The 26,916-nt window shown below is 42.6% G+C and overlaps 1 protein-coding gene across 1 annotated transcript in view; it reads right to left on the bottom strand.

Moving 5' to 3' along the window:
• The window catches only part of LRMDA (leucine rich melanocyte differentiation associated), a 906,832-nt gene extending 880,150 nt beyond the window's left edge, over positions 1-26,682 (bottom strand). Inside the window, exons 1-2 of the mRNA XM_075000035.1 lie at positions 26,653-26,682; positions 17,729-17,829 (exon numbers count right to left, since the gene is read on the bottom strand). Coding sequence (XP_074856136.1) covers positions 17,729-17,829; positions 26,653-26,682 — 131 coding nt within the window. The remainder of the gene's footprint in view (positions 1-17,728; positions 17,830-26,652) is intronic.
• Between the last annotated feature and the right edge of the window lie 234 nt (positions 26,683-26,916).

Genomic DNA, 26,916 nt, shown 5'->3' with positions numbered 1-26,916 from the left:
TAACAGATTTCTTCCATTGTTGACACATGGGACTTAAAAGATGTGGGCTAGAATGTGATGAATTAAAAAAGACAGATGAGTAAGCTATGAACTGCAAAGTAATACTATAATGTGCTTTGGATAGGAATATCATCTGACACCCCTGACAGGCCATACAAGGTTTTATTTCATTTTGCACTGTATCTAGGCTTCATACTTTGTCTTCTTTGTTCTCTTTTCATCAACCTCCTAACATCTCATTCTGACAGCCAGAGACATTTAAGGCACTTTCGTTTCAAATGCAAGTTAGCGTACTTGATTTGTCATTAAAATGCAAAACGATTGCCATTGCAGGTAAATGTAGGTATGCTTAAAAGGTTGTATCCACAAAGTAAAAGCTGAAAATGGTTTCCGGCTGCTTGGCTTAACTCTTTCACTAGCCACCAAGCTTTCAAGGAAAAGTATTACTATGCTCTGATAGAAGTGTATTAGTGCTTGCACTTCTAGATCCACATCCACTTCATACATTTAAACAACAAGGCGGCATGGAGTTACAAAGGCTACACCAAGGAAATTCCATCAATTATCCATTTAGCTCAGGTACAGAATTGTACTCAGACCTGAACAAATAGTCTGAGGTTCAAAGCTCTATGCTCACATTGTACCTAAACGATGAGGCACAATCAGCAACTGAAGGACAAAAGAACTTAACACACACACAAACACCCACACCCACACACACACAATCACCCACACACTCTTTGGTTGCAGTTGGTTTAAGCCAGAACCTTCCTTGACTTCAGAGTTTCAGTATTAACTTCCATTTTCTATTTAATGGTAAGAAACATGAAGCCACTAAAATAGTCACTAAAATAAGCTGTTGGTAACAAGACTCAATAAGCAGGTATTTCACACAGCACATTCAATAGCTCTTTACATATTAACATCTGTTACCAACATTTAACTTTCTACATAGGAGCATGGTTGTGAATGTACACCACATTATGGAGTTATTTCCATTCACCACAGCCAGACTTCAAACATTAACATCTCAATTTTATTTAAACATCCCACAAAAGTGGAAGGAGGGGGAAAGGAGAGGCAGCGACTACAAACACTGAGGCTAGATCTACACTGGGGAACAAAGTCATTCCTAGATACTCAATTCTAGCTATGCCATTATTGTAGCTAGAAGTGACATAACAGAATCAACTTTCTGCCTTAAAGATGATCAGGGCTCTTCGGGCTCGCATCAATGCGCCTTATGCCACACGATAGCATGGAATACCAGAGTCGACAGCCAAGCCCAGAGAGATCGATTTTGCTGCATCTTCACACACACAGCAAAAATCAAACTCAAAGCTCAAACGTGGCATGTCGATCGCTCAGGAACTAGAGACATACCCTAGCAGTCGACTGCTGATAGCTAAAATTGACCTACACAAGTCACACAACTAAAAATCAACGTATCAGCAGTTGATCCCCCTGCCCCAATTTGTACCAATGCTGCTTGTTTGTTCGTTCTTCCCCTTCCATGCATCCGAGAGCGAGAAGAAAACACGTGCTCCACTGCTCTTGGCAGCCAGGAGGGAGAGGAAACCAGGTGAGCTGTGTACTTTCCTCCCACACTCCAACTCTGACGGATGGGGACAAGCAAGTAACAACCAGTGATGGCAGGAATGGGTGCAAGAGGGCTTCAGCTCTTCTCACCTGTCTGCTGCTAAGCAAGAGTGCCCTGGGATCCTAGTTGGGGTGGCCTGCCACACATGCTCCTGCAGCCAAATGCCCCAGTGTTGCACCGGGTGCAACACCTTATTTTCACCTCTGATATTATGTCTAGATGCCCTGGACACAATTCTCCTCACTACCCTAGCCCCTTATATCTCTCTCCTGTGGCTCAACTGGAGTATGCTTGGATACCCAAAGGCATAAGCCCTGCTTCCACTCCTTCAGAAAGGATGGAGCTGGCGTCTTAGGGAGAGTGGGAATTAACTGATCATGCAAAGGTTCCAGAATCTGTTACATCTCATTGTGCTGCATAGGGAGAAACAAACGATGAGAACCCATTGTCTCTGCCCACTAATCCAATACATCAGGTATCACTCCAGACTGATTGTGACAGTGACCCTATGCTTCATTAACCCTGTCAAGGGAGATAGCACTGTAAACCACCTTTTGGTACTCATCCCCTTCCCCCCAACACATGCACCAAATCTGGCCTAATGAGTGGGCAATTGTTCCAGGGCTGGGAGCTCCTAGCCACTGCCACCCCCACTCCCACAGGCGTGGTGGCAGGAGCCCTGGTCCCCTGCAGTTCTGAGAGCTCAGGTGTGGGAGGTGGAGCATGCCATGGTCTGGGCAACACTAAGGCCTGACTGTCTTGCTTTGCCCTTTCTCCCCAAAGCCATGCTCATTCTGGGGCATCAAGTGGCACCTCCCACCCCTTGCCCTGGTGGGTATCAGCCTTATTGCTCCAACTGCACTTGTGTCCCTGGATGGAAGGGAGTATTAGTTACTTCCTCATCCCCAGAATTACAATGCACCTTATTCTGAAGCGATAGAGAAAAAGGACAGCTCAGTTTTAAAATACAGTTTATTGAATTTGGCTTAAAAGGACGTGGGCTACACAGTAAAAGGGCCTTCAATTCTTTACTGGAGCCCACAAGCAAATGCGTCCATTCACCTAAATCCAAGAGAACTTCTAAATTCCAGCCAACCAAGATCAGCACTCAAATCATGGCAACTGAACATCTGAAGACTGTTTGGTGCACGATGTGAAGCATGTTGAGCATCACCCTCAAAGCTCCTATTTGACAGATGACCTCATTAAAAAAAAGCTACTATTATAATTGGCACTAATAGACAACAGTGTTGATCGGCTTATTCCAGAGGCTGAGAATGAGCCAGGAAACACTCTTATTCCAGAGTTGGGCCTTCCAAGCCAGGGTTGATACTTCCATAGGACAGTACACCAAACCTTCTACAACTGTGGTACCTGCTGTACCTAGCCTGGAAGTAAACAGAAGGCTTTATCCTCTACAGCTGCCTTTCAAGCCCCTCTCATTGAGCATGTCACAATGTAGTATGTAATGGTCAAAGAATTCTGAAACTTGTTAATGGAACACAGTCATTGCGTCCAGTCCTCCCTGGCAACAGCCACACGCAGTCTACCAAATGCACATTGCTCAGGAGAGAGAAAATGACAATATCTGCAAAACTAACATACATCTGCAGCTTCCGCCCTCAACTATAAGGACATCTGCATGAACGATGCAAATCTATACATGCTCTGCTTTTCAAATACCTGGCTGAATTTCGTTTCTTAAGGAGCAAACTACTTAATCGTCCCATTTAAAAAACAATCCACACCAATTGAATCTTGAGCACAAGTAATAGTTTCTGTCTTATTCCAGAGCTCCACACAGGCCAAGAAAGATACTGTCTACAATGTAAAATAATATGTAGGTGTAGAAACAGCACTGGAATCCTATGGCAACAGAAAACTTACAATTGGTTCAGGAATTTTGAACTGTCAAATTAATTTAACCCTCCAATTGCATTAGTGGAAGTGTTGAAACCATGGCCTATTTGTTCTCCTAGACTACTTTTCACTCAGCTTCATCATGCTCATAAACAATTAGTTTGTGAGGCAAACAAGTATTGTTGCCACCTTGCAGGTAGGTAAAGGCTAAGGTCATGAAGTCAAAGATTAACAGAAGGCAGGAGTCTTGGCTCCTATGCCTTAGGCTGCCTTACGTAGCACTTACCCTAGCATTTAATACCATATAGTTGATTCAGCATCCTAGGTGCATCATGGTATACATTCTTCTGTACCTTCTTCCTCCTATAGCCCCATCCCCATGGCATGGCCCTACCCTGCCTACTTAGAGAAGAGGGGGCTACCTGCCACAGACCAGAAGCGGGGATCCTCTTCAGAGAGAGGCCTGGCAGCATTTCAGCCCCAATACTTAATACATACCTAATAACAACCCTGGAAGACAGAGTGTTTGTGCATCTGTGGATGAGATGGATAATTCTCGTACAGCCAGACAGTCTTCTGCCGGGCCCTCAGAGCAGCAGTAACAAGTAATTCTTGAGGTGAGTGCAGGGGAAGAGAAACATGTGACTGCCCCATGCCTTTCCTACTCCCTCTGCACCTCCACTTGTGCTCCAAGCTGCCCCCATGCAGAATCTTTCCTCACTCACTTTCTGCATGGCCTCCCCCTACCCTGCCACACCCAAGGGCACAGCACAGGCCAGAACAGGCTCCAGAAACCTCCACCTCGTACTGGTAACCCCAGCAGCAGGTAAGGAAGAGGTGGGACTCTCCAGGCTTCCCTGTGCTCCCTCTGCTGTGCTGCCAGCCAAGTCTCTCTTCCCAGCCTCCGAGGCCTCCAAGTACGGCTCAACAGGAACACCAGTGGGTCTCCCTCAGCTGTGCTCTGTCCAACTCCCACCCTAGCAGAAACGGAAGTGGTGGGAAGACACATGACTGCCCCATACCACTGCCTCACAGCAAGGTGGGGCGGGTGTCTTTGATTCAAACACTTAATTGACACGTCTGGTTGCAATCTGCAGCTCACCCTTCTCGTTCAGGTGACTTGCAGAGAAATCTGCATCACTTACATCCCAGTCGCATTTTCCAAGCTCTCTCTCGCCCAAGGAAGGCTAGAAAGTGTTTTTCTATTGTTCATTTTTAAGCAGATATTCCCAGTGAGCCTTGGACTCCAAGACCCAGGGCCCCAAAGCGCGAGACTACAGTGCTAATGGAAAAGCTGGCTCTAGAGAATACGAGGGCAGCAGCCAGCTCTGTACCCTTCCAGTCTAAAATGGCTTCAATTCAACTGTCTGTATTCTGTATGCTCTAAAAACTTGGCCCCAAAACAGCAGAGATCCCTCAACTCTTCACTTCCGTGCCAAAGAAATTCCAATTAAAAAAAACGACAACTCCAAACCTGGATCCCGTATGATCAGAAAAAACACTCGTTACCCCAGAAATGTGGTTAGACGCTCCCAAACTCATATTGCTTTAAAAAGTCTGTTTTTGAAGGCACATGAAACCATGCTTGCAGCGAAATAATGCTGGGGACTAGCCTATGGTCACCACAAGGATACAGATCTCAGGGAAAAAAAAGTGTACAGTAATCTTGGCCTTTGAATTAACAGACTTCAATGAGGACCAAAACTTTGTTAAAACAAATCAGGTGTGTCAGCTTTGCTGTTATATTTATAAATTGAGCTCCCTGTTGACAAGTCCAATCACAGACTAATATTCAGGGAGAAAGGCAATTTGCATTTCTGAAATTAATGTCTACACTTGAAGGTGATGATGTCCTGCTGTGGTGTATATATTAACATACACCTCCAAAACTATTCCATCTGCCAACCGGACACAAAGACATCTCTGGGATTGGCCTCAATAGGTGAGCGGGGGGAGGGGGGGGGGGGGGGAGGGAAAAACGGCCCTTCAGACCTCTGAAGAAACATTCTGCTTTCTGCACCCCATATCTCTGCTCCCAGAGTACAGGCATTTACCTACTGCATATGTACAAATTAAACTTTCAGAATAGTGCACACAATAATACATACATGAACAACTAATAAGAATTGAATATATAGGCTTAACGTGAAAATGCTGTAGAACTTGGAGTTTTACACATCAGTATGCCGCTTAGGACAAAATAAGACATTCGTAAAAGTTCTAATCTACAATGAGACAGTCACAGAGGACAACAAGGACTGACTGGTATCCTGCACAAATCTACTGAATACCCTGTAACTACATCATAGCAGCATATCCCTCTTATGGGCCAAATTCTACCAGTTCTGGGTTTAGAAACATGCAGGATTTTCAAAAAGGCTCAGTGTCAGCAAATCCATTTCAACAGGAGCAGAGAGTCCAGCCATCAGCCACTTCTAAAATTCTCCCTTATGATTTTTTTAAGCCACTAATGCTCCAGCTATCCTACTCACAAGGCACAGGGACAGGAAACTAGAGTTTAAGTCATGATTTAATTCAAAGAAAACAGTTACTTGTTTTCCCTCTTTTAGGCTTGGCTGATGTTTTTTGATCCTGTCCTCAGAACCCTAGACAGATACAAAATTGGTATCTGCATCTGCAAAAAAGGATCCACTGCTATTTAGATCCACAGCTCTCTGCAGATTTGCAGGACTCTACTCATCCTCTACCCCTCTCTTAATGGTCTGTCCCAGATGTGATGCCTTCATTTTTGATGGTCAGTCCTCTATCAAAACATGCTGTAGTCCAGTGCTAGGTTATGTGGAACAACTCTAATTAAAATGATTTTAATGTTTTTAATATAATGAAGAGCTTGTCAAAATTGCCAGTTTGATGCTCAACCCATGTCCATCACATTTTCTGTAACTTCAGGCTCTTAACTGAAGAGGGTTACATTTCCAAATGCCAGCTTTAATCTAATAGAGTTTGGGAGTCACTATGGGTCGGTCTACACTGCAACGTGCGCCTAAGGTTAATGGGACTCGAGTCTGATGATCTATACTAGCTAAATGTGGGCTTGAATGTTCAAATACAGAGTAGGAATGGAGGCTGTTCTAACTCACCCTCAAGCCTAGGACTCTGGTGTCCACACTAGAGCACGCAGACCCGAATTAAGAAACTGTATCCCAGAGTCTCCTGTGCTAATTCTCTCCCCCATACCCTTCTTCCCATAAAAATGTGGTTACTACAGCCCTCAGATGGTGATGCACTGTGGGAAAACTTTACTGCCTGCTCTACACGATAGAAAGCTTGAAGCATCTCACTTTGCAAGAGGCTTGGTCGGTTTTGGTCTCCATTGTAAACCCAAGAGGCTCTGAGCGCACACTTGCAGATCAGCAGTCAGAAGCGAAGCTGAGTTGTTCTTAAAGGTGATGTGTGTACTCCTCCTCCCCGACCGGCAACAGAATGAATTGCAGATTGTTGGGATGAAGAGGATTAAGAAAGCCACCCCATGGAATTGTGGGATACTTCTGGGTGACTAAGGCTTGACTCAAACAGGAGTGGGTCTTAAGTGCAAAGCAATAGGGATCCGATTCCAGCTTAACTTGAGTTCAGACCCTCCAGGGTCCTGGGAACCTAGGTCAGCACACATGTAGTACAGAAGCAGGGAGTCATTATGTTTGAGCCAGGACACAAGCATGGATGTGGATTAGGGTAACCAGATGTTCAACCAGAACACCTGGTCAAAAAGAGATCCAGGCAGCTCCAGTCAGCACCACTAACTGGGCTGTTGACTGTCCAGTTGGAAGCACCGTGCAGTAGGGCTGGCAGGATCCCTACTCACCTCCACATCACATGGCGCCTGGGAAGCCAGCTCTACAAATGGCAGCCGGTGGGCCCTGAATGCTGCTCCTATTGGCCAAGAATCGCAGCCAATGGCGACAGTGCTTGTGGGCAGGGCAGCAGGTGTGTACCTCTGCCTAGCAGCCACAGGTGGGAACCTGCCACTGCTTGTGGGAGCTGCTTGAAGTAAGTGCTGCCACAGAGCCTGCGCCCTGACAGTCCCCCAACCCGATCCCTTCAACCGCACCCTAGAACTCACCCCCTGACTCTCCAGCCACATCCTTCACCCCTCAAACTAGCCTGGTGAAAATGAGCAAGAGAGTGAGGAGTGCACCTCAGAGAACAGGCAGGGTGGGGGCGGAGCCTCATACAAGGGGCAGGGCAGGGGTGTTCAGTTTTGTGCAGGTGCAATGTTGGCAACCTTAGCTTGCACTGCAGGGTAAGACATACCCTGTGTTTTCCTGAGCAGCTTGAGACTTGAGCACTTAAGGGTCAGATCAAAAGCCCACTGAAGTTCAGAGAAGGGGCCTATTTTATTTCAATGCACTTGGGCTGAGGCCTTCTCCATTGTGTAGTTCGCATAGCCTACACTTCTGATTTATTTTTATGCCTTTACCTCTTTTTAGCATAACACAAAAATCATATGCCAGCAACCGAACTGTCAATCTGAAAAAGCAGCAGCTTTCTGGGCTCTGTTGTATAAAGCATGTCAATTACCTTCCTACAGCAGGGATGAGTTTAAAAACGGAGAGAGAAAACTACTGCAAGGAAAGGAGATTTTCAGAGAAGCAGACAGCCGATTTTCCAACTCTGCCAAAGACATTTCTGTCTCAGCTACAAAGGCTCAGCTCAGCCTCTGACTGACCAAGGAATGAAACAAGAGGACTAAATTAAAAGCACATAACTTCAATTGACTGGCAGCATCTGTTCAGCAAAGCCAGCAACACTGCATTAACTGTGGCCCTGAAGACAGGCATATATACGCCTGGTCTGACATGACAACTCCTTTTTAGTCTGAAAACAACATGTTGGCCTTTTTCACTTCCATGACACGGGGTTTCCTATATTTTTTCTACTTGGTGAATATTTTTATAGGTAAAAAATCCTCACCAATATGACATCAATATACAAGGCTACAAGACCAACATCAGCTGGATGAAACATGGGGAAAAGTACACAAACAAAACACACACCAATATATGAACTCCAGTAGAGCCTCTACCAAATGCCAACAAATTGTCTTGCCAGGGAAATCATTCAGTGGGTGATTGGGGGAGCAGGAGCAGTTTCCTTCTACTTCCAGTTGCTGGTGAGAATGTGTATTATTTAAGTCTGTAGCAGGAACCAAGACAGACACGAGATGGGGAAAGGACATGGGCAGAAGCTGAAGTTGAAAAAAAAAGACAGGCTTTAGGGATAATGCAGTTTTCCTCCTTCCAGTGAAGTCTCTTGTTCTGTGCTAGATAGCAGCTCCGCTGGTAATTCCGCACCATTAGAGGACAGCAGGGATAGGAGAGTGATGGCTTGGGGGTGGGGAACAGAAGGAAAGAGGAGCAGCAAAGGGGGAAGAAATTGGCAACACGGCTCATGTAATTCTAGAATGGCTCAACTCTTTATCCTGTTTGCACTAGTGATCTGTACCCAATTTTAGGAAAATAAATAAGGGGAATCTCCTACAGCCTTTTTTTTTTTTTTTTTAAATGATCTGGCACATACAGTAAATCAATAGATAATGGCCAGCACTGGGCACCATGGAATACACAAACTACAGCATCTTCACAGTCTGTTGCCAGTTAGTGACTGTATGGTCATAAAAAGGGCAAGGAAGCATCAATGGATAAGAGCTTCTCGTGGGGTTTCAAAAGACAAAAATGTCACTGTATCAAATAGAAATCAAGTATTTTATACTGCAAGTTTTACTTCACCACCAATTAATTATGCATATTTCGAGAGCTGGAAGGAAAAGTATGTTCCCAAATTGGTCAGCTGAAACTGAAGTCAGGTATAAAAATACGACCTAGAGCAGAGTGTTACATTTATTAATTCACGTGCTGTTACTTTGAGATGTAATGGGTAGAGTTCTGTTGAAGTCAAAGCAGAAGGAAAAAAGGGACTAAAATACATACTTGTGTGTAAGCTACATGTTATATTTAAGCAAAAAATATTTCAAAAGGCAGCATTCACATTCAAGTTCTAGGCTAACCAAATACTTGAAAATATATTATGCATTTACCTGGTTATTATTTTTAAAGCTACCGAATATTATGGCAACGTAATCCTCTATTTTTATTAGATAGCCCAACTTAAAAAGAAATATATATAAGGCTTTCCTCATATTACCCAGATCACATCATCATCTGCTCCCCAGTAAAATGCTGCTTATGCTTACCAGAAAAAGGGAAAAAAAATAAAAAAGGACACATTATTGTTCTAATAAACTAGAAATACTGAAATAACTATTGCAGATCAAAACTCATAGTGCAAAACCTGGGATGTTCTTTCCTATGCAACACAGACATTTAATAAAGCACAAAACTTGATAAAGGTTTTTCCTAAACAGCTGTTTTCATCTTAACATACAAGTGTGAAACATCACCAGATTGGTCTTTCGTCCCATAAGGTAGGGTAATACTAATTTATAATTATTTCTACATGAGAAAGATGTTATACAGCTGTACTGGTTTATTACATAAGTGAGACTTGAATCTGAAAGACCATTGCATCTGTAAATTTTAAATAACCACAAATGATTCCTTACATGTAAACAAAATAAAATCTTATGGAGAAATATTTCATGTAGGCAATAGATTTCCCGATGAATTTCATGTGGAGAAAGGCCATGTTAAGCATTGCTAGTGCACATGTAAAGGCTTTCCAAACATGGACAACTTTTTATCCTTTTGGGAAAAAAAAAAAAAAAAAAAAAAAAAAAAAAATCAGAAAAGCGCCTCAGGAAATCATACAAGTATCTGCACAGGAATACTTTTTAAGTAACTGCTCCCACTTCTAAATGAAAACTCACATTTAAATTCAATAGATTTACACAATATGTTTCTGACTCAATCATTTGCATGGTTACTTTTCCCAGGTTGTGTAATCTTAAGCTCCTTGGAGGGAGGGTCAGTCCATAAAAGGCTATTTTTCAAGTGCCGTACAGCTTTAAAAATGTAAAAATTTCTGAACAAGGTAGTATTTTAAAGCTATACTCTGTTTTATGAAAATATTTTATTCCTATTGTTTAGTATTTCAAAAAAAATCAGAATAGTGATACACAATGTTCCGTACTTAAATCATTTCTATCATATAATAAACTACTTGAAAGAAGAGCACAGAACATGATAACCACATCTCTAATATTATTTCAGCCAACTCTGTATAAATGGTCTAAAAAAGTAGGTAACTATAAAGTGAATACATTGAAATGATCCTATTGTGGTCCAAATGGTTCTGTCTGAAAAGCATATTGCATCAGCACATTTTGACTGTCTGAATAAAGATTCAAGATCTCTCTCTAGCTCCTCTTTGCTGATTAGAGAGAAGCAAAAAGGAATAAAAACAGCGCAAAAGCATATATCTAAATTCAGGCCACACCTAAAAGGACTAAAAACAAAAACACACTAACAATTCGCTACCACAGCAATGAACACAGCTGCACTTTCCTCTGTGTAGACACAGAGGTCATCTTTTGTTCCTTAATAGTAAGAAAAAATTATCACTCATCAACTTGAAAAATTAAGGCATGCATAATGTTTTGGTTTTAGAGTCAACGTGATGCAGACAAACAGCAATTTCCCCTTCTCCAATTTCAATCTTTTTCACTTCACATATTAAAAAAAAGGAGTGGAAAAGAGGTGCAAGATAGAATGATTTCAAAACACAATCAGGTATTTGTAAACAATACTTTTTGCCTTCAGAAAAATCTGCAACTGGCAGTTGCAAAAGCAGCATGTAAGATAAATCAATTAACTTGCTAATTTCTCCTCTCTCATTTATTTAGCTCAGCCCTGTATTTGTCGTAATTGACTATAATTATGTTAATTACTAACTCCAGTATAATTACTATATTTATTGTCATTGAGCACACTACGTACCCAAAGCAAAGCTGGCATTTGTTGGGCATCAAAAAAAAAAAAAAAAAAAAAAAAAAAAAAAGAAAAAGAAAGCAGCAAAACTGTCAGGAGGAGTTTTTCTGGAAACAGGCTGATACACCTTCAGCAAATGAAAGGGCAGAAGAGATTTCATGCCATGCTAGTTTGAAAGCCCTGGTTCATTAAGGATATTAATTTTCTGATAACTACACATTTAAGCATGACACACTGGAGCAGTATCTACAGGATTTAGCAATTATTAATGCGTGACAGTTTCAAATGCTAAGTGAATCAATTAAACAGCAGCATTCACAATTTGAGAAGAGATAACTGCTTCATAACTGCCTAAGTCTACAATTTTCACATGACAAAAAAGGGCCATTCAGGCGCCTTCAAATCCTGACAGGTCAAGAAAGAAGTTTGAAACAAAAGCACCTTATAACCATCATCTCTCCTCTTTACTTGTCAGATCAACTTTGCTAGTGTCTCTGTTGAAATGGCATCACCATGCCAGCTGCCACAAGGTGATTTTTCATGTCTTGTCAAAGAAATCTTTTATTCTATTTGCTCTGCATTAACATGTTACATTTATTGATCAAGCCCTTTCTGCAGCCGCAGCAGGGCACTGTGCGCTTATGCCTAAGGGGGCTTTGATGTCCTGGTGACATTCTAGACCGAATAATGCACATACTAAATGGATTTAATGCAGAAATGTGTTTGTGCATGACAGCTACATTAATAACAGCCCCTCACACTGATAAATATGCAATTGCAACTATTAAGAGTCACCCAATTATGGGGAAAAATATTTCTCTACCTTATAAATAAACCCATCAAAAAGTTTTAATAGTGCATTTCTCAACACTGTAAAGATCCGTCTCAAAGCTTTTTTTTAAAAAAAAAAAAAAAAAAAAAAAAGCAAAAGCCATGCTTTATCTTGGGGTTGTTGGGTTTTTTTTAAATCCTTTTTGAATTGTTGTTCATCGCCTGTTCAGTGCATCTTTATTTTTGCAAACAATGGCAGGATGGAAAAAGGCAAAAAAACAACAACAAAAGTAACCCCCACCCCCCGGAACTAAGAAGAATGTGCCCTCTAAGGCTATGTCTAAACTGGAGGGATTTGTCAGAAAAATGACCATTTTGTCAACAAAACCAGTGGAGTGTCCAGATTCCCAAGGGCATTCTGTTGACAGAATGCAGCTCTTTTTTCCCCCGACAGCCATACCCCGCACACCACAAGGAAGAATACTGCTGGCGACAGATCTGTCGACAAAATGCCAATCTGGACATTCCATGTGGCCTTCCATCAACAGAAAAGGCTTTCAGGGCACTGCACAACCCCATCTGCTGTGCTTCCAGGTAGCTGTTTTGCCAATAGCTGTTTGCTCCCATCAACAGGGCAAGTTGCTCTCTCGATCCACTTTTACAGTCTGGCCGCGATCTGTCAGACCTTTTATCGCAAGCCATCTTCCGAGACAAACTTCTGCTGACAAAGCTTAAAAGGAGGAGGGCAGATTCTAGCTGGCACGTTCACATTCACACAAGCACGAAGAGGAGCAGAGAGGCAAATGACTTCCTGCTCTGCACAACGCTCCACAGTCCTCAAATCTCAGCAAGCATCCAAGAGCATTACAGAGAGAGCGCTAAGGTTCAGGAGATATTTTTGCAAACATGCCCACCAAGCTCAGTCGCAATTATGCACGCGGCACAGAACATGAATTATTCAGGAGTCTCACAGAAATAATCTGCACACTGGGGAGGTGGGAGAGAGATCTAGCTATCTTCTAAGCCCAATTATTGGATTAAAACGTCCTTCATTGGCCAAAAGCTGAAGAATTACTCTTCCTCTTCAGCAGTTAAAGCAAGAGGAAAGTACCAGAAGGGGAGAGAGAGGGGGAAGAAATTTACAAATTTCAAGTACTGAGCAAAGGATTAGACTGGCTTCTCAATTAGCCAACCCACAATGTTACTGAGCAGAACACAGTAAACATACACCAGAATCCATTTGATCTTTCGTGTGAAGAGAGAGATTCAGCTAGGTCTGTCTGCTAAAACAGTAAATGGAAGGGAAAAAAAGTGTCTAGTTTTCCCCACCACTTCAAACGGATTAAAATGTACATCAGGGATAGTAAAAACAATTGAAAGTACGGTGGCACCTTAATGCAAAATTTTATTAGGACATGGGCTTTCACAAGTTGCAACTCATTTTACACACTTGCCAAAGCAAGCAGATGTGTAAAGTGAGATGCAACTCACAAAAGCTTACGACCAAATAAAATTGTTAGTCTCTTTAAAAGGTGCCACCAGACTCCTTGTTGTTTTTGCTAAAACAGACCAACACAACTACCTGTATGAAACCTTACCTTGGAGATAGTCATTATCTACAGATCTCTGTACTTCATCTACCGCTCATCTTTGTTTCTTACTGAATCCTCTGCTTATTTGCCCCTTGGTCTCATTCTCAGCACTTCCTCACTACCTCCACTCATGAAACGCCCCCATACAAGGGGTAAATTCTCTCTTCCAGCTGCCCCAATTAACTACCCACCTTGAAATCTACTTTGATGAAGCCTTCCAGCTGTCATCTCTTCCGCAATGCCCCCACGACTTCATTTCACTTGTTGCCTCCTAGGTTGTTTCTATCTCAAAGACTAGCAAACTCACTTTCTACATATTATGAGAACTAAGGACTCTTCAATATCCTATACAAAACAGGGCTTATTGTGTTTTCAGCATCCAGGACTAACACAAACATATTTTTGCTGCAAAAATGGAGTGTTGTGGGGGAAATAGCTCATTGGTAAGGACAAATGCCAAAGTAGGGTGGCCATATTGCCTTATGCTGAACACAGGACTGTTGATAAAATTATTTGTATTTGAGCCACTTCAGATGACAGTCAGAATAATGCAGTATAAACACTGAAATTATCAGCCTGACTGAGTCACCATAAAAAGAATCCAGTTAGGCTGTATTTCTTCTTATTCACTTTACCATCTTTAAGGCTTTAGTGTTGATACAGGGAGGGGTGACCCATACATCATTCCCTGACACACACAGGTAGAAGGGAAACTCTCATACACATCTCATATGGGGGAGGGGGAGGGAGGATGTATTGAGCCCTCCATGCTTGGCTTGGCCCCGGATGGACCCTCCTCACTCAGTACCTGGCTCTGTCTCTCCTCAAGGAAACGTGGGTTGGGAGGGGCTCACGTGGGGTCATGTGCACCCCTCCCGAGATTGTCCAGGGAGGGCTCACAGGAGAGCACAGCAAGCAGCAGCCTTTTTGGCACTGTGCGAGAGGGAAGGGATGGGAGCTGCCTGCAGATGTGACGGGGGAGAAGTGATCCAGCCTGTGCCTTTGCAGAGCTCTTTCTCCACGCCCTGCGCCCCGGCACAGCTGGAAGCAGCTTGTCCCCTCCCGTCTGCACAGTGTCAAAGGCAGCTGACACCTCCAAGCTCCAACTGGCCACTGACATAACCCAACTGCCTCCTGACTGCAGAGGCTTCAGTGGCCATGGAGAGGTGGCTCAGGAGGGGACAGAGCCTGTGTTCCCTGACAGCAGGACCCAGGATGGCATATAGAAAGATGAGTGCAGAAGGTACTAAGCCTCTGCTGGGGGGGCGGGAATGCTGTGGACCCTGCAAATTGGGGCAGGAGCCAGATGGAAATTGCTTCCCTTCCCAGTACCACATGGAGCTTTGGCACTTATGGGGCACTGGACAGGAGGAACCAAGCATTCTAAGTGCTCTTACTTTTACTTGTAGATCGAAAGACATCTTGTCACCTTTTTAGCCATGTAACTCTTAAGGCATCTTGTCTACCACAGAAGAATGGTCCCTCAGCAAGCTAAGCTACACCTTGCTTCTTCTGACACAACAAAATGGGACTGGCCCTAGAAGGCCACATACTGCCTTTTGTTTCATTCACAATATAAACTGAATTAGCAGTTTCTTGTATCAGATCTGTTGCTTGTTTTCGCCCCAACCAATAAAATTTTAAATGCCCACCAAATGTTAAAAATCTGTACATCTGCAAGCATCCAAGTAGTTAAACGTTCAGTGGGTAGTAACAGCTATTCTAGTTACAGCTGCAAATTCTATAGGAGATATTGGAGGGGAGGAGCAAAGGACGATTGCTCTTCTTTAGATTTTGACCCTTGAAAGGTATTGCACCAGTTCAAGAATGGCTGATATACAAAAGGAAAAATGGAGAACTATCCCACATGAAAGCATCTTGCCATACATTAAAAAAGACAAAAAACTAAACTCCCAACAAAACACAAAACTTCCCTGGCCTTAATTGTGACCCCTTGACTGGATGCAATACCTTCCTGGACTTCTGTGGCCTGAGTGATTTTTCCCATCAAGTCAAATCTCCCTCTCCTCTCAAGAAACTTTCTGGATCTAGCAATCCTTCCTCATTCTCCCAAAAATGCTTTTTAAGGAGACCAAATCAGGCTTTTTACATTTTCAAATAGCATCACCAATATGAAATCAGCAAATTACACACTATACTACAGCCTTGTCTGTTCTTCGAGCAAATACAGTTTAAGTGGGATGAAAAGATTTCACTGCTGCAAACTGGTTCAGCCAAGGCTCATGACAACCGTACCAAATGCACATCACTTAAGGCTATGAATGTCCAGAAACATGTTTTTTTGTCTTACTGTAACTGATGACGCATCACATAGGTTTTCAGAGGAGAGTAATTCAGTGGACTTGTTGTATATGAATTTGTATTTTATTGTGGCTCAAAACTTGCTCTCTTTGCCTTGTTAAAATAAACTAAGGCCAGGAGAAATTTCTCCAACTAGGAGAATCATTTTCTCCCTCAGCTGAAGCCCAAATTTCCACCAGCCCACCACTGTGGTCAGTTCTAGCCATTTGAATTTCACTCCACCCACAGCAGGACTAAGCCTTTGTATGGTACCACAAAGTGCCACCATCCTTGATCAGAGGTGGGCAAGGAGAGGCACTAAAATCTACCCATTTAAGGTTCAACATCCATTTCTTCCCCTCTCCCACAAAAGGGTTTACACCTCCTAGTGAGGGCAGTATTCAAGTGTATTGCAAGAAGGTTTATTTATACTGTCCACCCCCCCCCCAAATGTACAACCAACTTTGGTGCATTTTGTTCCTCTTCAAAATCTTCTTTGACATTGCAAAATGAGTGCTGCTTTAACATTTCAGGAGTCAGCTGAATGTTTGAGTGGAATTACTCTTCAAAATCTTGCACAAGGCACAATCAAATCTTTGCCCAGATCCCAGACTTCCCTGTGTCCAAAAACAGAAGAGTAATCCTGTTGGCTAAGCATTAAATGAGGCCCACCAGGAACACTAGAAATATTTTGAAAGTCTATGACAGAAATTTCTATACAATCACATCAGCAGTACAGTGCTTTCGGTTGGGTTTGGTTTAGATGATGTACTTCTCAGTGACAGCGAGCATCAGATTAGACTGCAGGAGTCAGCAGTGTTTACAATACACGGATTGTTCCTCAGTGCCTGATTTGTTCCACTGTCTCTTGCACATCTGAGACGATAGAGCTTACAGAGGAATGGAGTATCTACTAAAAGAACAAGTTACTATACTGTTACTTTCAACTAACCATTTTTTTTCAGGTGAGTGTAGGGTATGGTCCCAAATTTGAAAAACGTAACCTTTATACAAACTTAAGGATGAAGCCAGGAGGGTTTTATTCCAACTACTGTAAAATTCAGTGCAGATTAAAGAAAGTCTGCGCCTTCCAACAGTCTTATTAAAAAGCAACCCTATGGAATTCTTCACATTGAATCAGAGTTTTAACAATTGAAAAAACATTCATTTTAACATATCATCTGTGAAAACAGTATCCCAGAACTTAAAGTCACAACTGTAAAAGTGGAAGGAAGATGGGGTAACTTACTTGTAAATTCGATACTGGTGAAGCACTGTTGGACTTCTCCGTTTTCCTCCCCAAAGAAGAGTGCTGTTTTGCTTGTTTTCCCAACACAGAGCAAACAACAATGCAGGCTTTGCACTGAATATTACTTGGATTGATGCTAAAAGCCTTTGACAGACTTACCAGTTCACCGTTTCTCCACTTGCACCCAAAGATAAATGTCTATAAAAACAGCACCACTATCTTAAAATGGCAATATATCTATATCTATATCTATATCTATTTATACACACACACACACACACACACACACACACACATTTGATAACAATTAAGACAACTCAATGTATTTTTTTATCCTTATTCAAAGAGGAAGAACATTCCTATAGCAAGAGGAAATAAAAAAAAAATTAACTTTGAGAGGTGCAGCCTAACTCTGCTGTTGTGCTCTCTCAAATCCAATGCAGTCACATACCTTAACAAGTTGAAACTAAGGTCTAGCCTTTTGGCAATTCTTCCATATTTTCTTCCTAGAAATTCTGGAATTTCTTTGCAATCTTGACTAATGTAGGACACCTGCAAATTAAAAAGAGGAACTATTAAATAAGTGAACATTGTATAGTTTCTCATATTGCTGCTTCTCACTGGTCCAATGACAGGGCAAATAAAGCTATGTTCACTACCACCTCCTATTCTACATCAGTTTCAATACTAGAGACTCTCACTTTTCTTCCACTAGGATCAGCTTAACAGTTACTATTTCACAGTTGAATGTAAACAGAATTGGGATTTACAACCTCTGGGAAATCCACATTCACTGGTATGTTAGTAATTTATAATATTTCTCCCATTAATACTGTGATCTAAATGCTCCAAAGTGAACATGGTTTTGGGGTGCTCGATCTCTGACAACGTAAATCAAACTCATTTTTAGGTGGCTCAACACTTTCTAAACCTTTTGCTATCTCTCACGTCAAGCACCCAAAATACAGGGACACAAAATCATTAGTTATCTCTGAAAATTTAGGCCAAAATTTCCAAAGCACTGTACAGTCAGTCCTTATAATGTCCCTATAAAGGCAAGGATTAGTCCCAACTCACCTGTATAAGTGGGGGCCAGCAGAAAGGCTAAGTAAACTGCCAAGAATCAGCAAACAAACTAACTTCATAGCTAGGGCCCTACTAAATCCACAGCCATGCAACACATGTCACGGACCTTGAAATCTGGCCTGTGTGTGTTTTTACTCAAACCTATTCAGATTTCACAGGGGAGACTGGTGTTTCTGAAGTTGGAGGTCCTGACCCAAAAGGAAGTTGCATGGGGATTACAAGGTTATTTTAGGAGGGTCACATTACTGTCACCCTTACTTCTGTGCTGCCTTCAGAGCTGGGCAACTGGACAGAGGTGGTTGTAACATTGCCCTTGTGCCCAGCTCTACAGCAGCACCAAGGAGTGGTAACACCTTCTATCCATACTGCTGTGTTTAGAGCTGGGTGGTCAGAGGCTGTCAGCTGCTGACTAAGGGCCCAGCTCTACAATTAGCAGTGCAGAAATAAGGGTGGCAACACCATAACACACCATCCTACATCTGTGCTGGCTGCTGATGGTAAGTCCACTTTCAGAGCTGATCTCCTGGCCAGCAGCCATCACTCTCCAGCTCTGAAAGAAATGCTGCTGTCAGCAGCTGCTCAGAAGTAAGGGTAGCAGTGCCCCAACCTGCATTTGATAACCTTGTGACAATTCAAAACTCCTTTTTGGAGGCAGGACCAAACCTTGACATTTCAGATATAATTATCTGAAATCATATTTACCATTTTTTAAAATTCTATCACCCATGCGTTAGTATGAATGAGAACATGATATATGGAAACCCTTAGTAGCAGAGTGCATAGACTACCAGGATCTCTCTTTCAATCATAGAATCCGAGGGCAAGAAGTGACCTCAGGAGGTTACCAAGTTCAGCCCCCTGCCTAAAGCAGGATCAACCCTATCTAAATCATCCCAGCCAGAATTTTGTCAAGCCAGTACTTAAAAGCCTCTAGGAATGGAGATTCCACCACCTCTCTAGGCAACACATTCCAGTGCTTCACCACTCTTTTGGTGAAAGAGTTTTCCCCGATATCCAACCTACACCTCTCCCTCTATAACTTCAGACCATTTCTCATGGTTCTGCCATCTGTCACCACTGAGAACAGCTTCTCTCCATCCTCTCTAGAGCCCCCCCTCACATAGTTGAAGGCTGCTATCAAATCCCCTCCTCACTCTTCTCTTCTGCAGTTAAATAGTCCCAGATCCTTCAGCCCCTCCTCATAGGTCATGTGCTCCAAAGCCCTTAATCATGTGCTCCAATGCACCCACATCCTTTCTATGCAGGAAGGGCCCAGAACTGGATGCAGTACTCCAGATGTGGCTTCACCAATGCCAAATAGAGGGGAATGATGACTTCTCCAGATCTGTTGGAAATGCTCCTCCTAATGCACCCCAGTATGCCATTAGCCTTCTTGGCTAGAAGAGCACACTGTTGACTCATATCCAACCTCTCATCCACCATAATCCCCAGGTCCTATTCTGCTGCACTACTATTTGACCAGTCGGTCCCCAGCCTGTAACAATGCTTGCAGTTCTTCCATCCCAAGTGCAGTACTTTGCACTTTTCATTGTTGGACTTCATCAGATTACTTCTGGCCCCATCCTCCAATTTATCTAGGTCACCCTGGACTCCATACCTATCCTCCAAAGTATCTCTCTGTCCCCCTAGCTCAGCCACAATGAAGTGGCAGAAGATACTTCCACATTACCTCCAAAGGGTAAGGCGGCAAATGTTTAAACAGTCTACTAATGTGAAAAAATGGTGGTCTAAGTCTTAGGTCTGAGTCCTTCCAAGAATCCGCACTGAAACAACGAACAGCAACATCAGAGGTAAGCTGTAATGGATTCTATGTCTATGCTGAACCATCTCACTTGTAAACCATTTCCTCACTGTAAGCAGCAACCCTCACTACCCACATTTCTAAATTTTGCACAGCAGAAATCCCGCCCCCCCCCACTTTTTTTTTTTTTTTTTTTTTAAAAAAAGACAATAACTGGCTGCTTAGCTGGGTATCACAATCTTTAATACTGTGCAAAGCAAATACTAAGGTAGAGTCCCCTTTTCATTTGGTTGACAAAATGCCCAACCATTCAAATTTCTGAAAAAGAACAAACAAAAGTAATTCAGGTTCTGTTTTGATCATATTTCATATTCTCTGAAATATAAATCGACCCTACAGGACAGCTTGCCAATGTATTCAACTTTACAAATCATCTCTGTTTCATCCAGTTTTAAAATGACTGCAATCTGATAATACACTGTTCCACTGCCTTTAATTCATTCTTATTCCGTAACTTCAGCTGAGAAAGATAGCCAACTGCAGTGAAGTAATTTTTACTTTCAATACATGAGCTGAAAAATAGAGACCTCAAAGTTCAGCCTAGCAATTTCTTCCCTCTCCTTCATAAGGCACATCTTTCATCAGGGCTCCTGCAATAAATTCTAATACCAAGACACAAACTTGCCTTTCACAACTACCAGGAGGAAGAGGATAAGGGATTTCTTTGGATAGCCAACATCCTAATGACTTGGAAGTAGTAAAGCCCTCTTCAACAGAAATCAATAAATATCATCTTACATGCATACATCTTACTTGTATAATGCCTTTCATCCCAAAAGCACCGCATAATATTTTACAAGATACAGGCATATGTGCAGAAATCTATTTTAATAAATAGAGGATTCAGTCAATCCACCACTAAAATGCAGCCACTTCTGAGGTGAAATGTAACAAGATCACAGAAAAGATCAGTGAAAGGTGATTTCTGTAGTGGAAACAAAAGCAGAATTTGCAGTGTGAAGTCTAGCAGACAAAAAACTGGGAATTAGACCATACCTATTTTAATCCCAGCTCTGGCATCAATTTCATGTGTTACCTCAGGTAAATCACTAAGGCCCAATCTGCTCAATGCATCTCATGATTTGACCCTTGACCTCTCTGCCCAAGTGGAGTGACACTTCCACATTCTTTAGCCTCTGTATTGGTGGAGCCTAAGGATATGTCTATACTAAAAGGAAGCTCAGTGCTGCCACAGTCAGTCAATCTTCCACACCTAGTAGGAAAGCACTAAATTGAATGCTAAGGGAGCCCCAACTGACCACACTGCTCCTCGCTGTTGTGAGGAGTTAGGGTAGTCAATGAGAGAAACTCCCGCAGTGGGGCTGCACCAGAAATTCAGCCTTAGGTAGGTCGATACCAGCTATACTATTTTCATAGCTGGAGCTGCGTATCTTAGGTCATATTTCTTTTCTAGTGTAGACCAACTTTAAGTATTGTAACCAAATGGGTTCCTAAACCAAATGGGAGAGCAGACCATTAAACCTCTCCCCTTCTTCTCTTAAGTCTTTAACGTGCTATAAAATTTATTTATTAAGTAATGAGCATTTGTGGGTAAAACCCACTTCTTTCAATTTGCAGCAGAATATGAATCCAGGGTTTATATAGCTGGGGGGGTGGGGGAGAGAAGAAGAGGGGAGGAAAAGGAGTGGGCAGTCACCTGGCATTAATAGGAGTGGTGGAAGAAGTAAATTGAGTGCTATTCCTGCAAATATCAGAGGCGGAGAAATAGACCTTGTAACGAGATCTCAATTATCTTTCCTTTCCTTCCCTCCTCCTCCTGCACTGCTCTATAAACCCTGGATTCATATTCCGCTCCAAACCAGAAGAAGTAGATCTTACCCACGAAAGCTCACTACCTAATTAACAAAATGCGTTAGTCTTTAATAGGTGCTACAGGACTGCTTGATTTTTGTGAAGCTACAGACTAACCCATCTAGGTCTCTCAAAAACGGTAGGGATCTTAAACCTTGGTATCCTAGTCAAGTCCAGCTTGGATCAAGATGACACATTCTCCTCAAATTATGATAGATCCAAGTATTCTATGGTTAACACAGCATCACACCAAAGATTTAAGAACATTAAAGTCTCCTAGCACATTTATAAACAAGGTGCTGTCCCCATGAAACTTGAGTACCCAGACCTGCTGGAAAAAACTTTCTATTTTTGCTTTTCTTATGTTTCCACCATATTCTCAAGACAAAAGTGAAATTCCATACCCGAGACAAAGAATTTCACAGATTTTGCTATTAAAAATAAACTTATTTTTTCCAAGAACCCATAAAATGCCTGTTCTCACTGGTGACTAACTTCCCTCCTCTCTCCAACTTTACCAGCCTAACTGCCACACATTGCAGTAGGCCCCAACATGAGAGGGAGATTAATATGCTTCCAGAAAAGATTTTTAAGTCACTCTAAAGGAAGTACTGACATTAACTACAGGCTGAACCTTTCTAGTCCGGCACCCTGAGGGCCTCACCAGTGCCAAACAAGAGAATTTGCTGGATCGTGGAAGGTCAATATCATCTAGCCACATTACCAATACTTCCCCTGCTCACTCTTAGAAGACATTAAGGGGTAAATTACAGCTAAATAACAGTACAGAATACACAGCCAGGACTGGTGGCTATAAACAAACATTATGGGACCATGGGAAATTTGGCCACACCCATGATAAATCATGCTGGATTAGGGAAGTTGCCGGATGAGAGAGTGCAGAACAAAAGAGGTTTAACCTGTATAACAATCCAGATTAACGTACTACTACTACTACTACTACTGATTAATCTGTTTATGGAGAGGGACTCCATGGAATCCTCATCCAGCACTAGAACTCCCTTATTAATAAGATTTCTCAAAAAAAGAGTTTTAACTGCATCTTAAAAGTCACCAGGAAGCAATAAAAGCTACTGGCCCTGTCATATCCTCCTCCCTTTGTCCACTTCCTTCAGAGGAAGGATGAGCTTTAAAGTTCTGATCCCTCGATATCCCCATTGCTCACAGATACTGAAACTAGCAATGGCTATCCAGTACACAATAGCTAGGTACCGTGGAGCATCGCAAGGACCAAGTCTCATTCCTTGGCTCTTTAGGATAGAAAACAGCTTTTTATCTTCAGTGAAACTGCTCCCAGATGGCCTATGCACGAACAAGGTGTGGCGACCAGAAATTCCAAGAGTAGGTGACTAGAGCCAGCACATTCCATACCAAGCTCTCGGTACAAGTCCAAGCCAGGCGTTGCCATCTGACAAATGTTGGTGCCCTATCTGGGCCAAGTTTAGAAAGCTTATAATAAAACCCCCAGGAAAGGTGGGTTGTATGCAATTTCAGGTTTTATTAGGAGTGTTTCACACCATTATAATTATCCGTTGGGGGGAAAAAATTCAGGGTGGGTTGAAAACACATTTTAAATAGACAGTGTCACCTTCACTAGATTCACATGGAACTCTTCCCACAAAGTTTCTGTACCAGAGATTATGATGCAAGTTACTTTTACTGTGACCATTTTGAAATGGCATTGCACTATGACCAGTGTGGCATCATTCAAAGCAGTATCGACTCCAGTGAAGCATGTTTCTAACCTGGATTTCTCATAAAGTTTTAAAGATGGCACATGGAGACTGTTACTAGTCATTTGAGTATTATGCTGCATACTACCAGAATTCCACTTGTTCCTGTTGAATATTCTGAAGAGAGAATCAGATATTAAAAATACACTGAAGAGCTTATTTATATGCTATGTCTGAAAGAGCCATGTTTAGAGGTGAACTTCACACCACATGGAACACATTCAAATTAAGAAAACTTTTAGTTTAGAGGGGATACGATCAGCCTCTAGGGAAGGAAAACTCACCCATTCCACGCCCTAGCACACCACAGTGACCACAGAAGCCGTTTCTTACAACAGCTGCAGTTAGCCAATTGCCTGCACAATCACCGTTTCTAGAACCTATACATGGAATTCTCTTCACTAAAATAGCTGTAAAAAGAATGACCCCATTAGAGAAACTTTTAGCCATGTAGTACTCTTGGTACAATGACATTTTTCACAGCAACGGTGGGTTGTTTTCCTTGGTTTGGAAAGGCCATAGATCAAAGAAACAGGACCTGCCAATTCTTAAATGGGAGACTTAAGCCCAAAGGCGTGAGTATGGGATGCCTCACATTCACAGAAAACTGGTGGAAGTTGGATTCCTTACTCCCCTCTGAAAAACTCCCTCCAAAAGCAAAGAATGTTATACATATGAAGCTCCTATTTCTCTGCTAAAAGTAAGCATAATCCTAGAATCCTAAGGTTGGAAGAGACCTCAGGAGGTCATAATGAATGCCCAGCCCATATTTTTATTTCTTCTTTAAAGAAATTAGTGATTTTTGGAACAGCTGAAAATCCTTCCAAAGGACAGTCATCTAATCATTTGTAATGACATAGACTCAAATCATAGAGAGTAAGCCATGCTAGTCTATACACTATCAAAACAAAAAGCAGTCAAGTAGCACTTTAAAGACTAGCAAAATAGTTTATTAGGGGAGCTTTCGTGGGACAGACCCACTTCTTCAGACCAGAGCCAGACCAGAACAGACTCAATATTTAAGACACAGAGAACCAAAAACAGTAAGCAAGGAGGACAAATCAGAAAAAGATAATCAAGGTGAGCAAATCAGAGAGTGGAGGGGTGGCGGGGGGTGGGGGAGATCAAGAATTAGTTTGACTAGTTGAGTCAAACTAATTCTTGATCTTCCCCCCCCCGCCCCCCCGCCACCCCTCCACTCTCTGATTTGCTCACCTTGATTATCTTTTTCTGATTTGTCCTCCTTGCTTACTGTTTTTGGTTCTCTGCGCCTTAAATATTGAGTCTGTTCTGGTCTGGCTCTGGTCTGAAGAAGTGGGTCTGTCCCACGAAAGCTCACCTAATAAACTATTTTGCTAGTCTTTAAAGTGCTACTTGACTGCTTTTTGTTTTGAGACTCAATCATATAAGCTTTCTCCCTCCAGCCACACTGCCCTTGCAGTAGATTTATCTTCTGGGTTCATGAGTCACTCTCAGAAAAGGCCAAAGGATGATTCACTTTCTGTGGCCCATTCAAACCTGGCTGCCTGTCCAGCACCTGTGTGTGACAAGGATGGTGTTGCTTTCTGAAACATAGAGATGTAGGGGCAGAGTCTCAGCAGGTAACAGAAATGATTATTTACATCAGCTGAAAAGCTCAAAAGATACTCTCACAAGCTCACACTATTCAAACACTACCAACCAGGATGAAATTGAACCCAGGGTCTGTCTATTTATAGGTTTTTCTAGGATCCGAAAAGCTCCACAAACATATTCCCAACTCTTAAGCCTTCTGGTCAATGTATCATTAGAAAGCCTGACACAGGCCACAAAAAAGGAAGTTTCCATGTCAGGTAAAATGATAAGTATCAGTGAGAATGATTTCCCTTTTTGTTGCCTTAGTACATACTACATTTGTAAAGGAAATGGTACTATGCAGATAAATGTTGTATATCTTTGGCCTGACAGACCGTGGAAAAGCCTTAGCAAAACATACACTCAAGTGGTTAACGATTATCCTTAAGAACTCCATAGGTGTGGCAGTAAATTGTCTTTAGAAGCAATAACTCATAACATTAAATTTCACAACAGCTGCATGTGATGTGATTTATTTACTTTCACAAGCACAACTTTCTCCTGCCTGTCCATGATCATCACCCACATCTGATCTGAAATTCATATGAAGTCCTTCCCAGGGAAACACACTTTTAAAAATCTCCATTGTAAATACAACAGTTAAAGAAATTGCACACTTCCAAAGGAAGGCACAAACAATCTGGAGTTTGCAGCATTTGTAACTCATGGGGCTTTCCAATAACAAAAACATACTAACAACCATCTCTCAGATATAAAAAGCTTTTGAAGTTACACCTGGGCAGGCAATTATGTTGGTAAGACTTCATATAAAGTAACAGATCAGTTTTAGTGGAGCACAACCTGAAGGTAAAACACCCACAAGTCTAACCCCAGCAAAGCAAGTGACTAAAGCAATTTTTCAACGCAACTCTTCCCCTCCTCAAGTAACTCAGCCTGTATAGACCCTGCATAAGGAAAAGCTGACCTCTAAGGGTTTGATTCACCTTTAATCTCTACAGCGGCTCCTCCCAAGTGCTACGTGCCCTTTGCACCATGAATTGCAACTAGGGAGAAACAGCTTTTGTCAGTACTGCAAAACGGCCAGACAGGCTCGGTACCAAGCCCAGACGCTCCCCACGTGAAAGGAAAGACAAGATGTGAACGAGCAGCCAGAGGCAGCAGAAATACCTTACAGAGGCTTGGGGGTGGGGGGAAGCAGGTTCCAGCGAAAACGAAAGCACGCCCTGGAGAGGGGGTCAGACAGACGCAGGCTGCAGGGGACAGAGCCAGGACCCGCCCAAAGTGCTCCTGCTGGGTTTGCAAAAACAGCTGGACACAGGTACTTACTTGAGCTCCATTTCCCACGACCCCTGCCATCTTTGCAAAGCACCCGGGCCTGGGCTGGGCTGGGCCGGGCAATGAGCTGCAGCCCGCGAGGGGAGGAGGCTGCAGGGCTGGGGCTCAGGCAATGAGGGCTGTGCTTTGGGTGCAGGGGCTCAGACACGTTCCTCGCCCTGCCTCTGTTAAAGGCTCAGCAGCTGCCCCTGTTACTTCCTCACGCCAGTCAGCTGATCGCGGGCGGAAGCCGGGCTCCGCGGGCGATCCGGCTCA

The sequence above is a fragment of the Carettochelys insculpta genome, chromosome 7 (assembly GCF_033958435.1).
Source record: "Carettochelys insculpta isolate YL-2023 chromosome 7, ASM3395843v1, whole genome shotgun sequence".
Taxonomy (NCBI): Eukaryota; Metazoa; Chordata; order Testudines; family Carettochelyidae; genus Carettochelys; species Carettochelys insculpta.
This window is presented reverse-complemented; position numbering and strand designations above follow the sequence as displayed.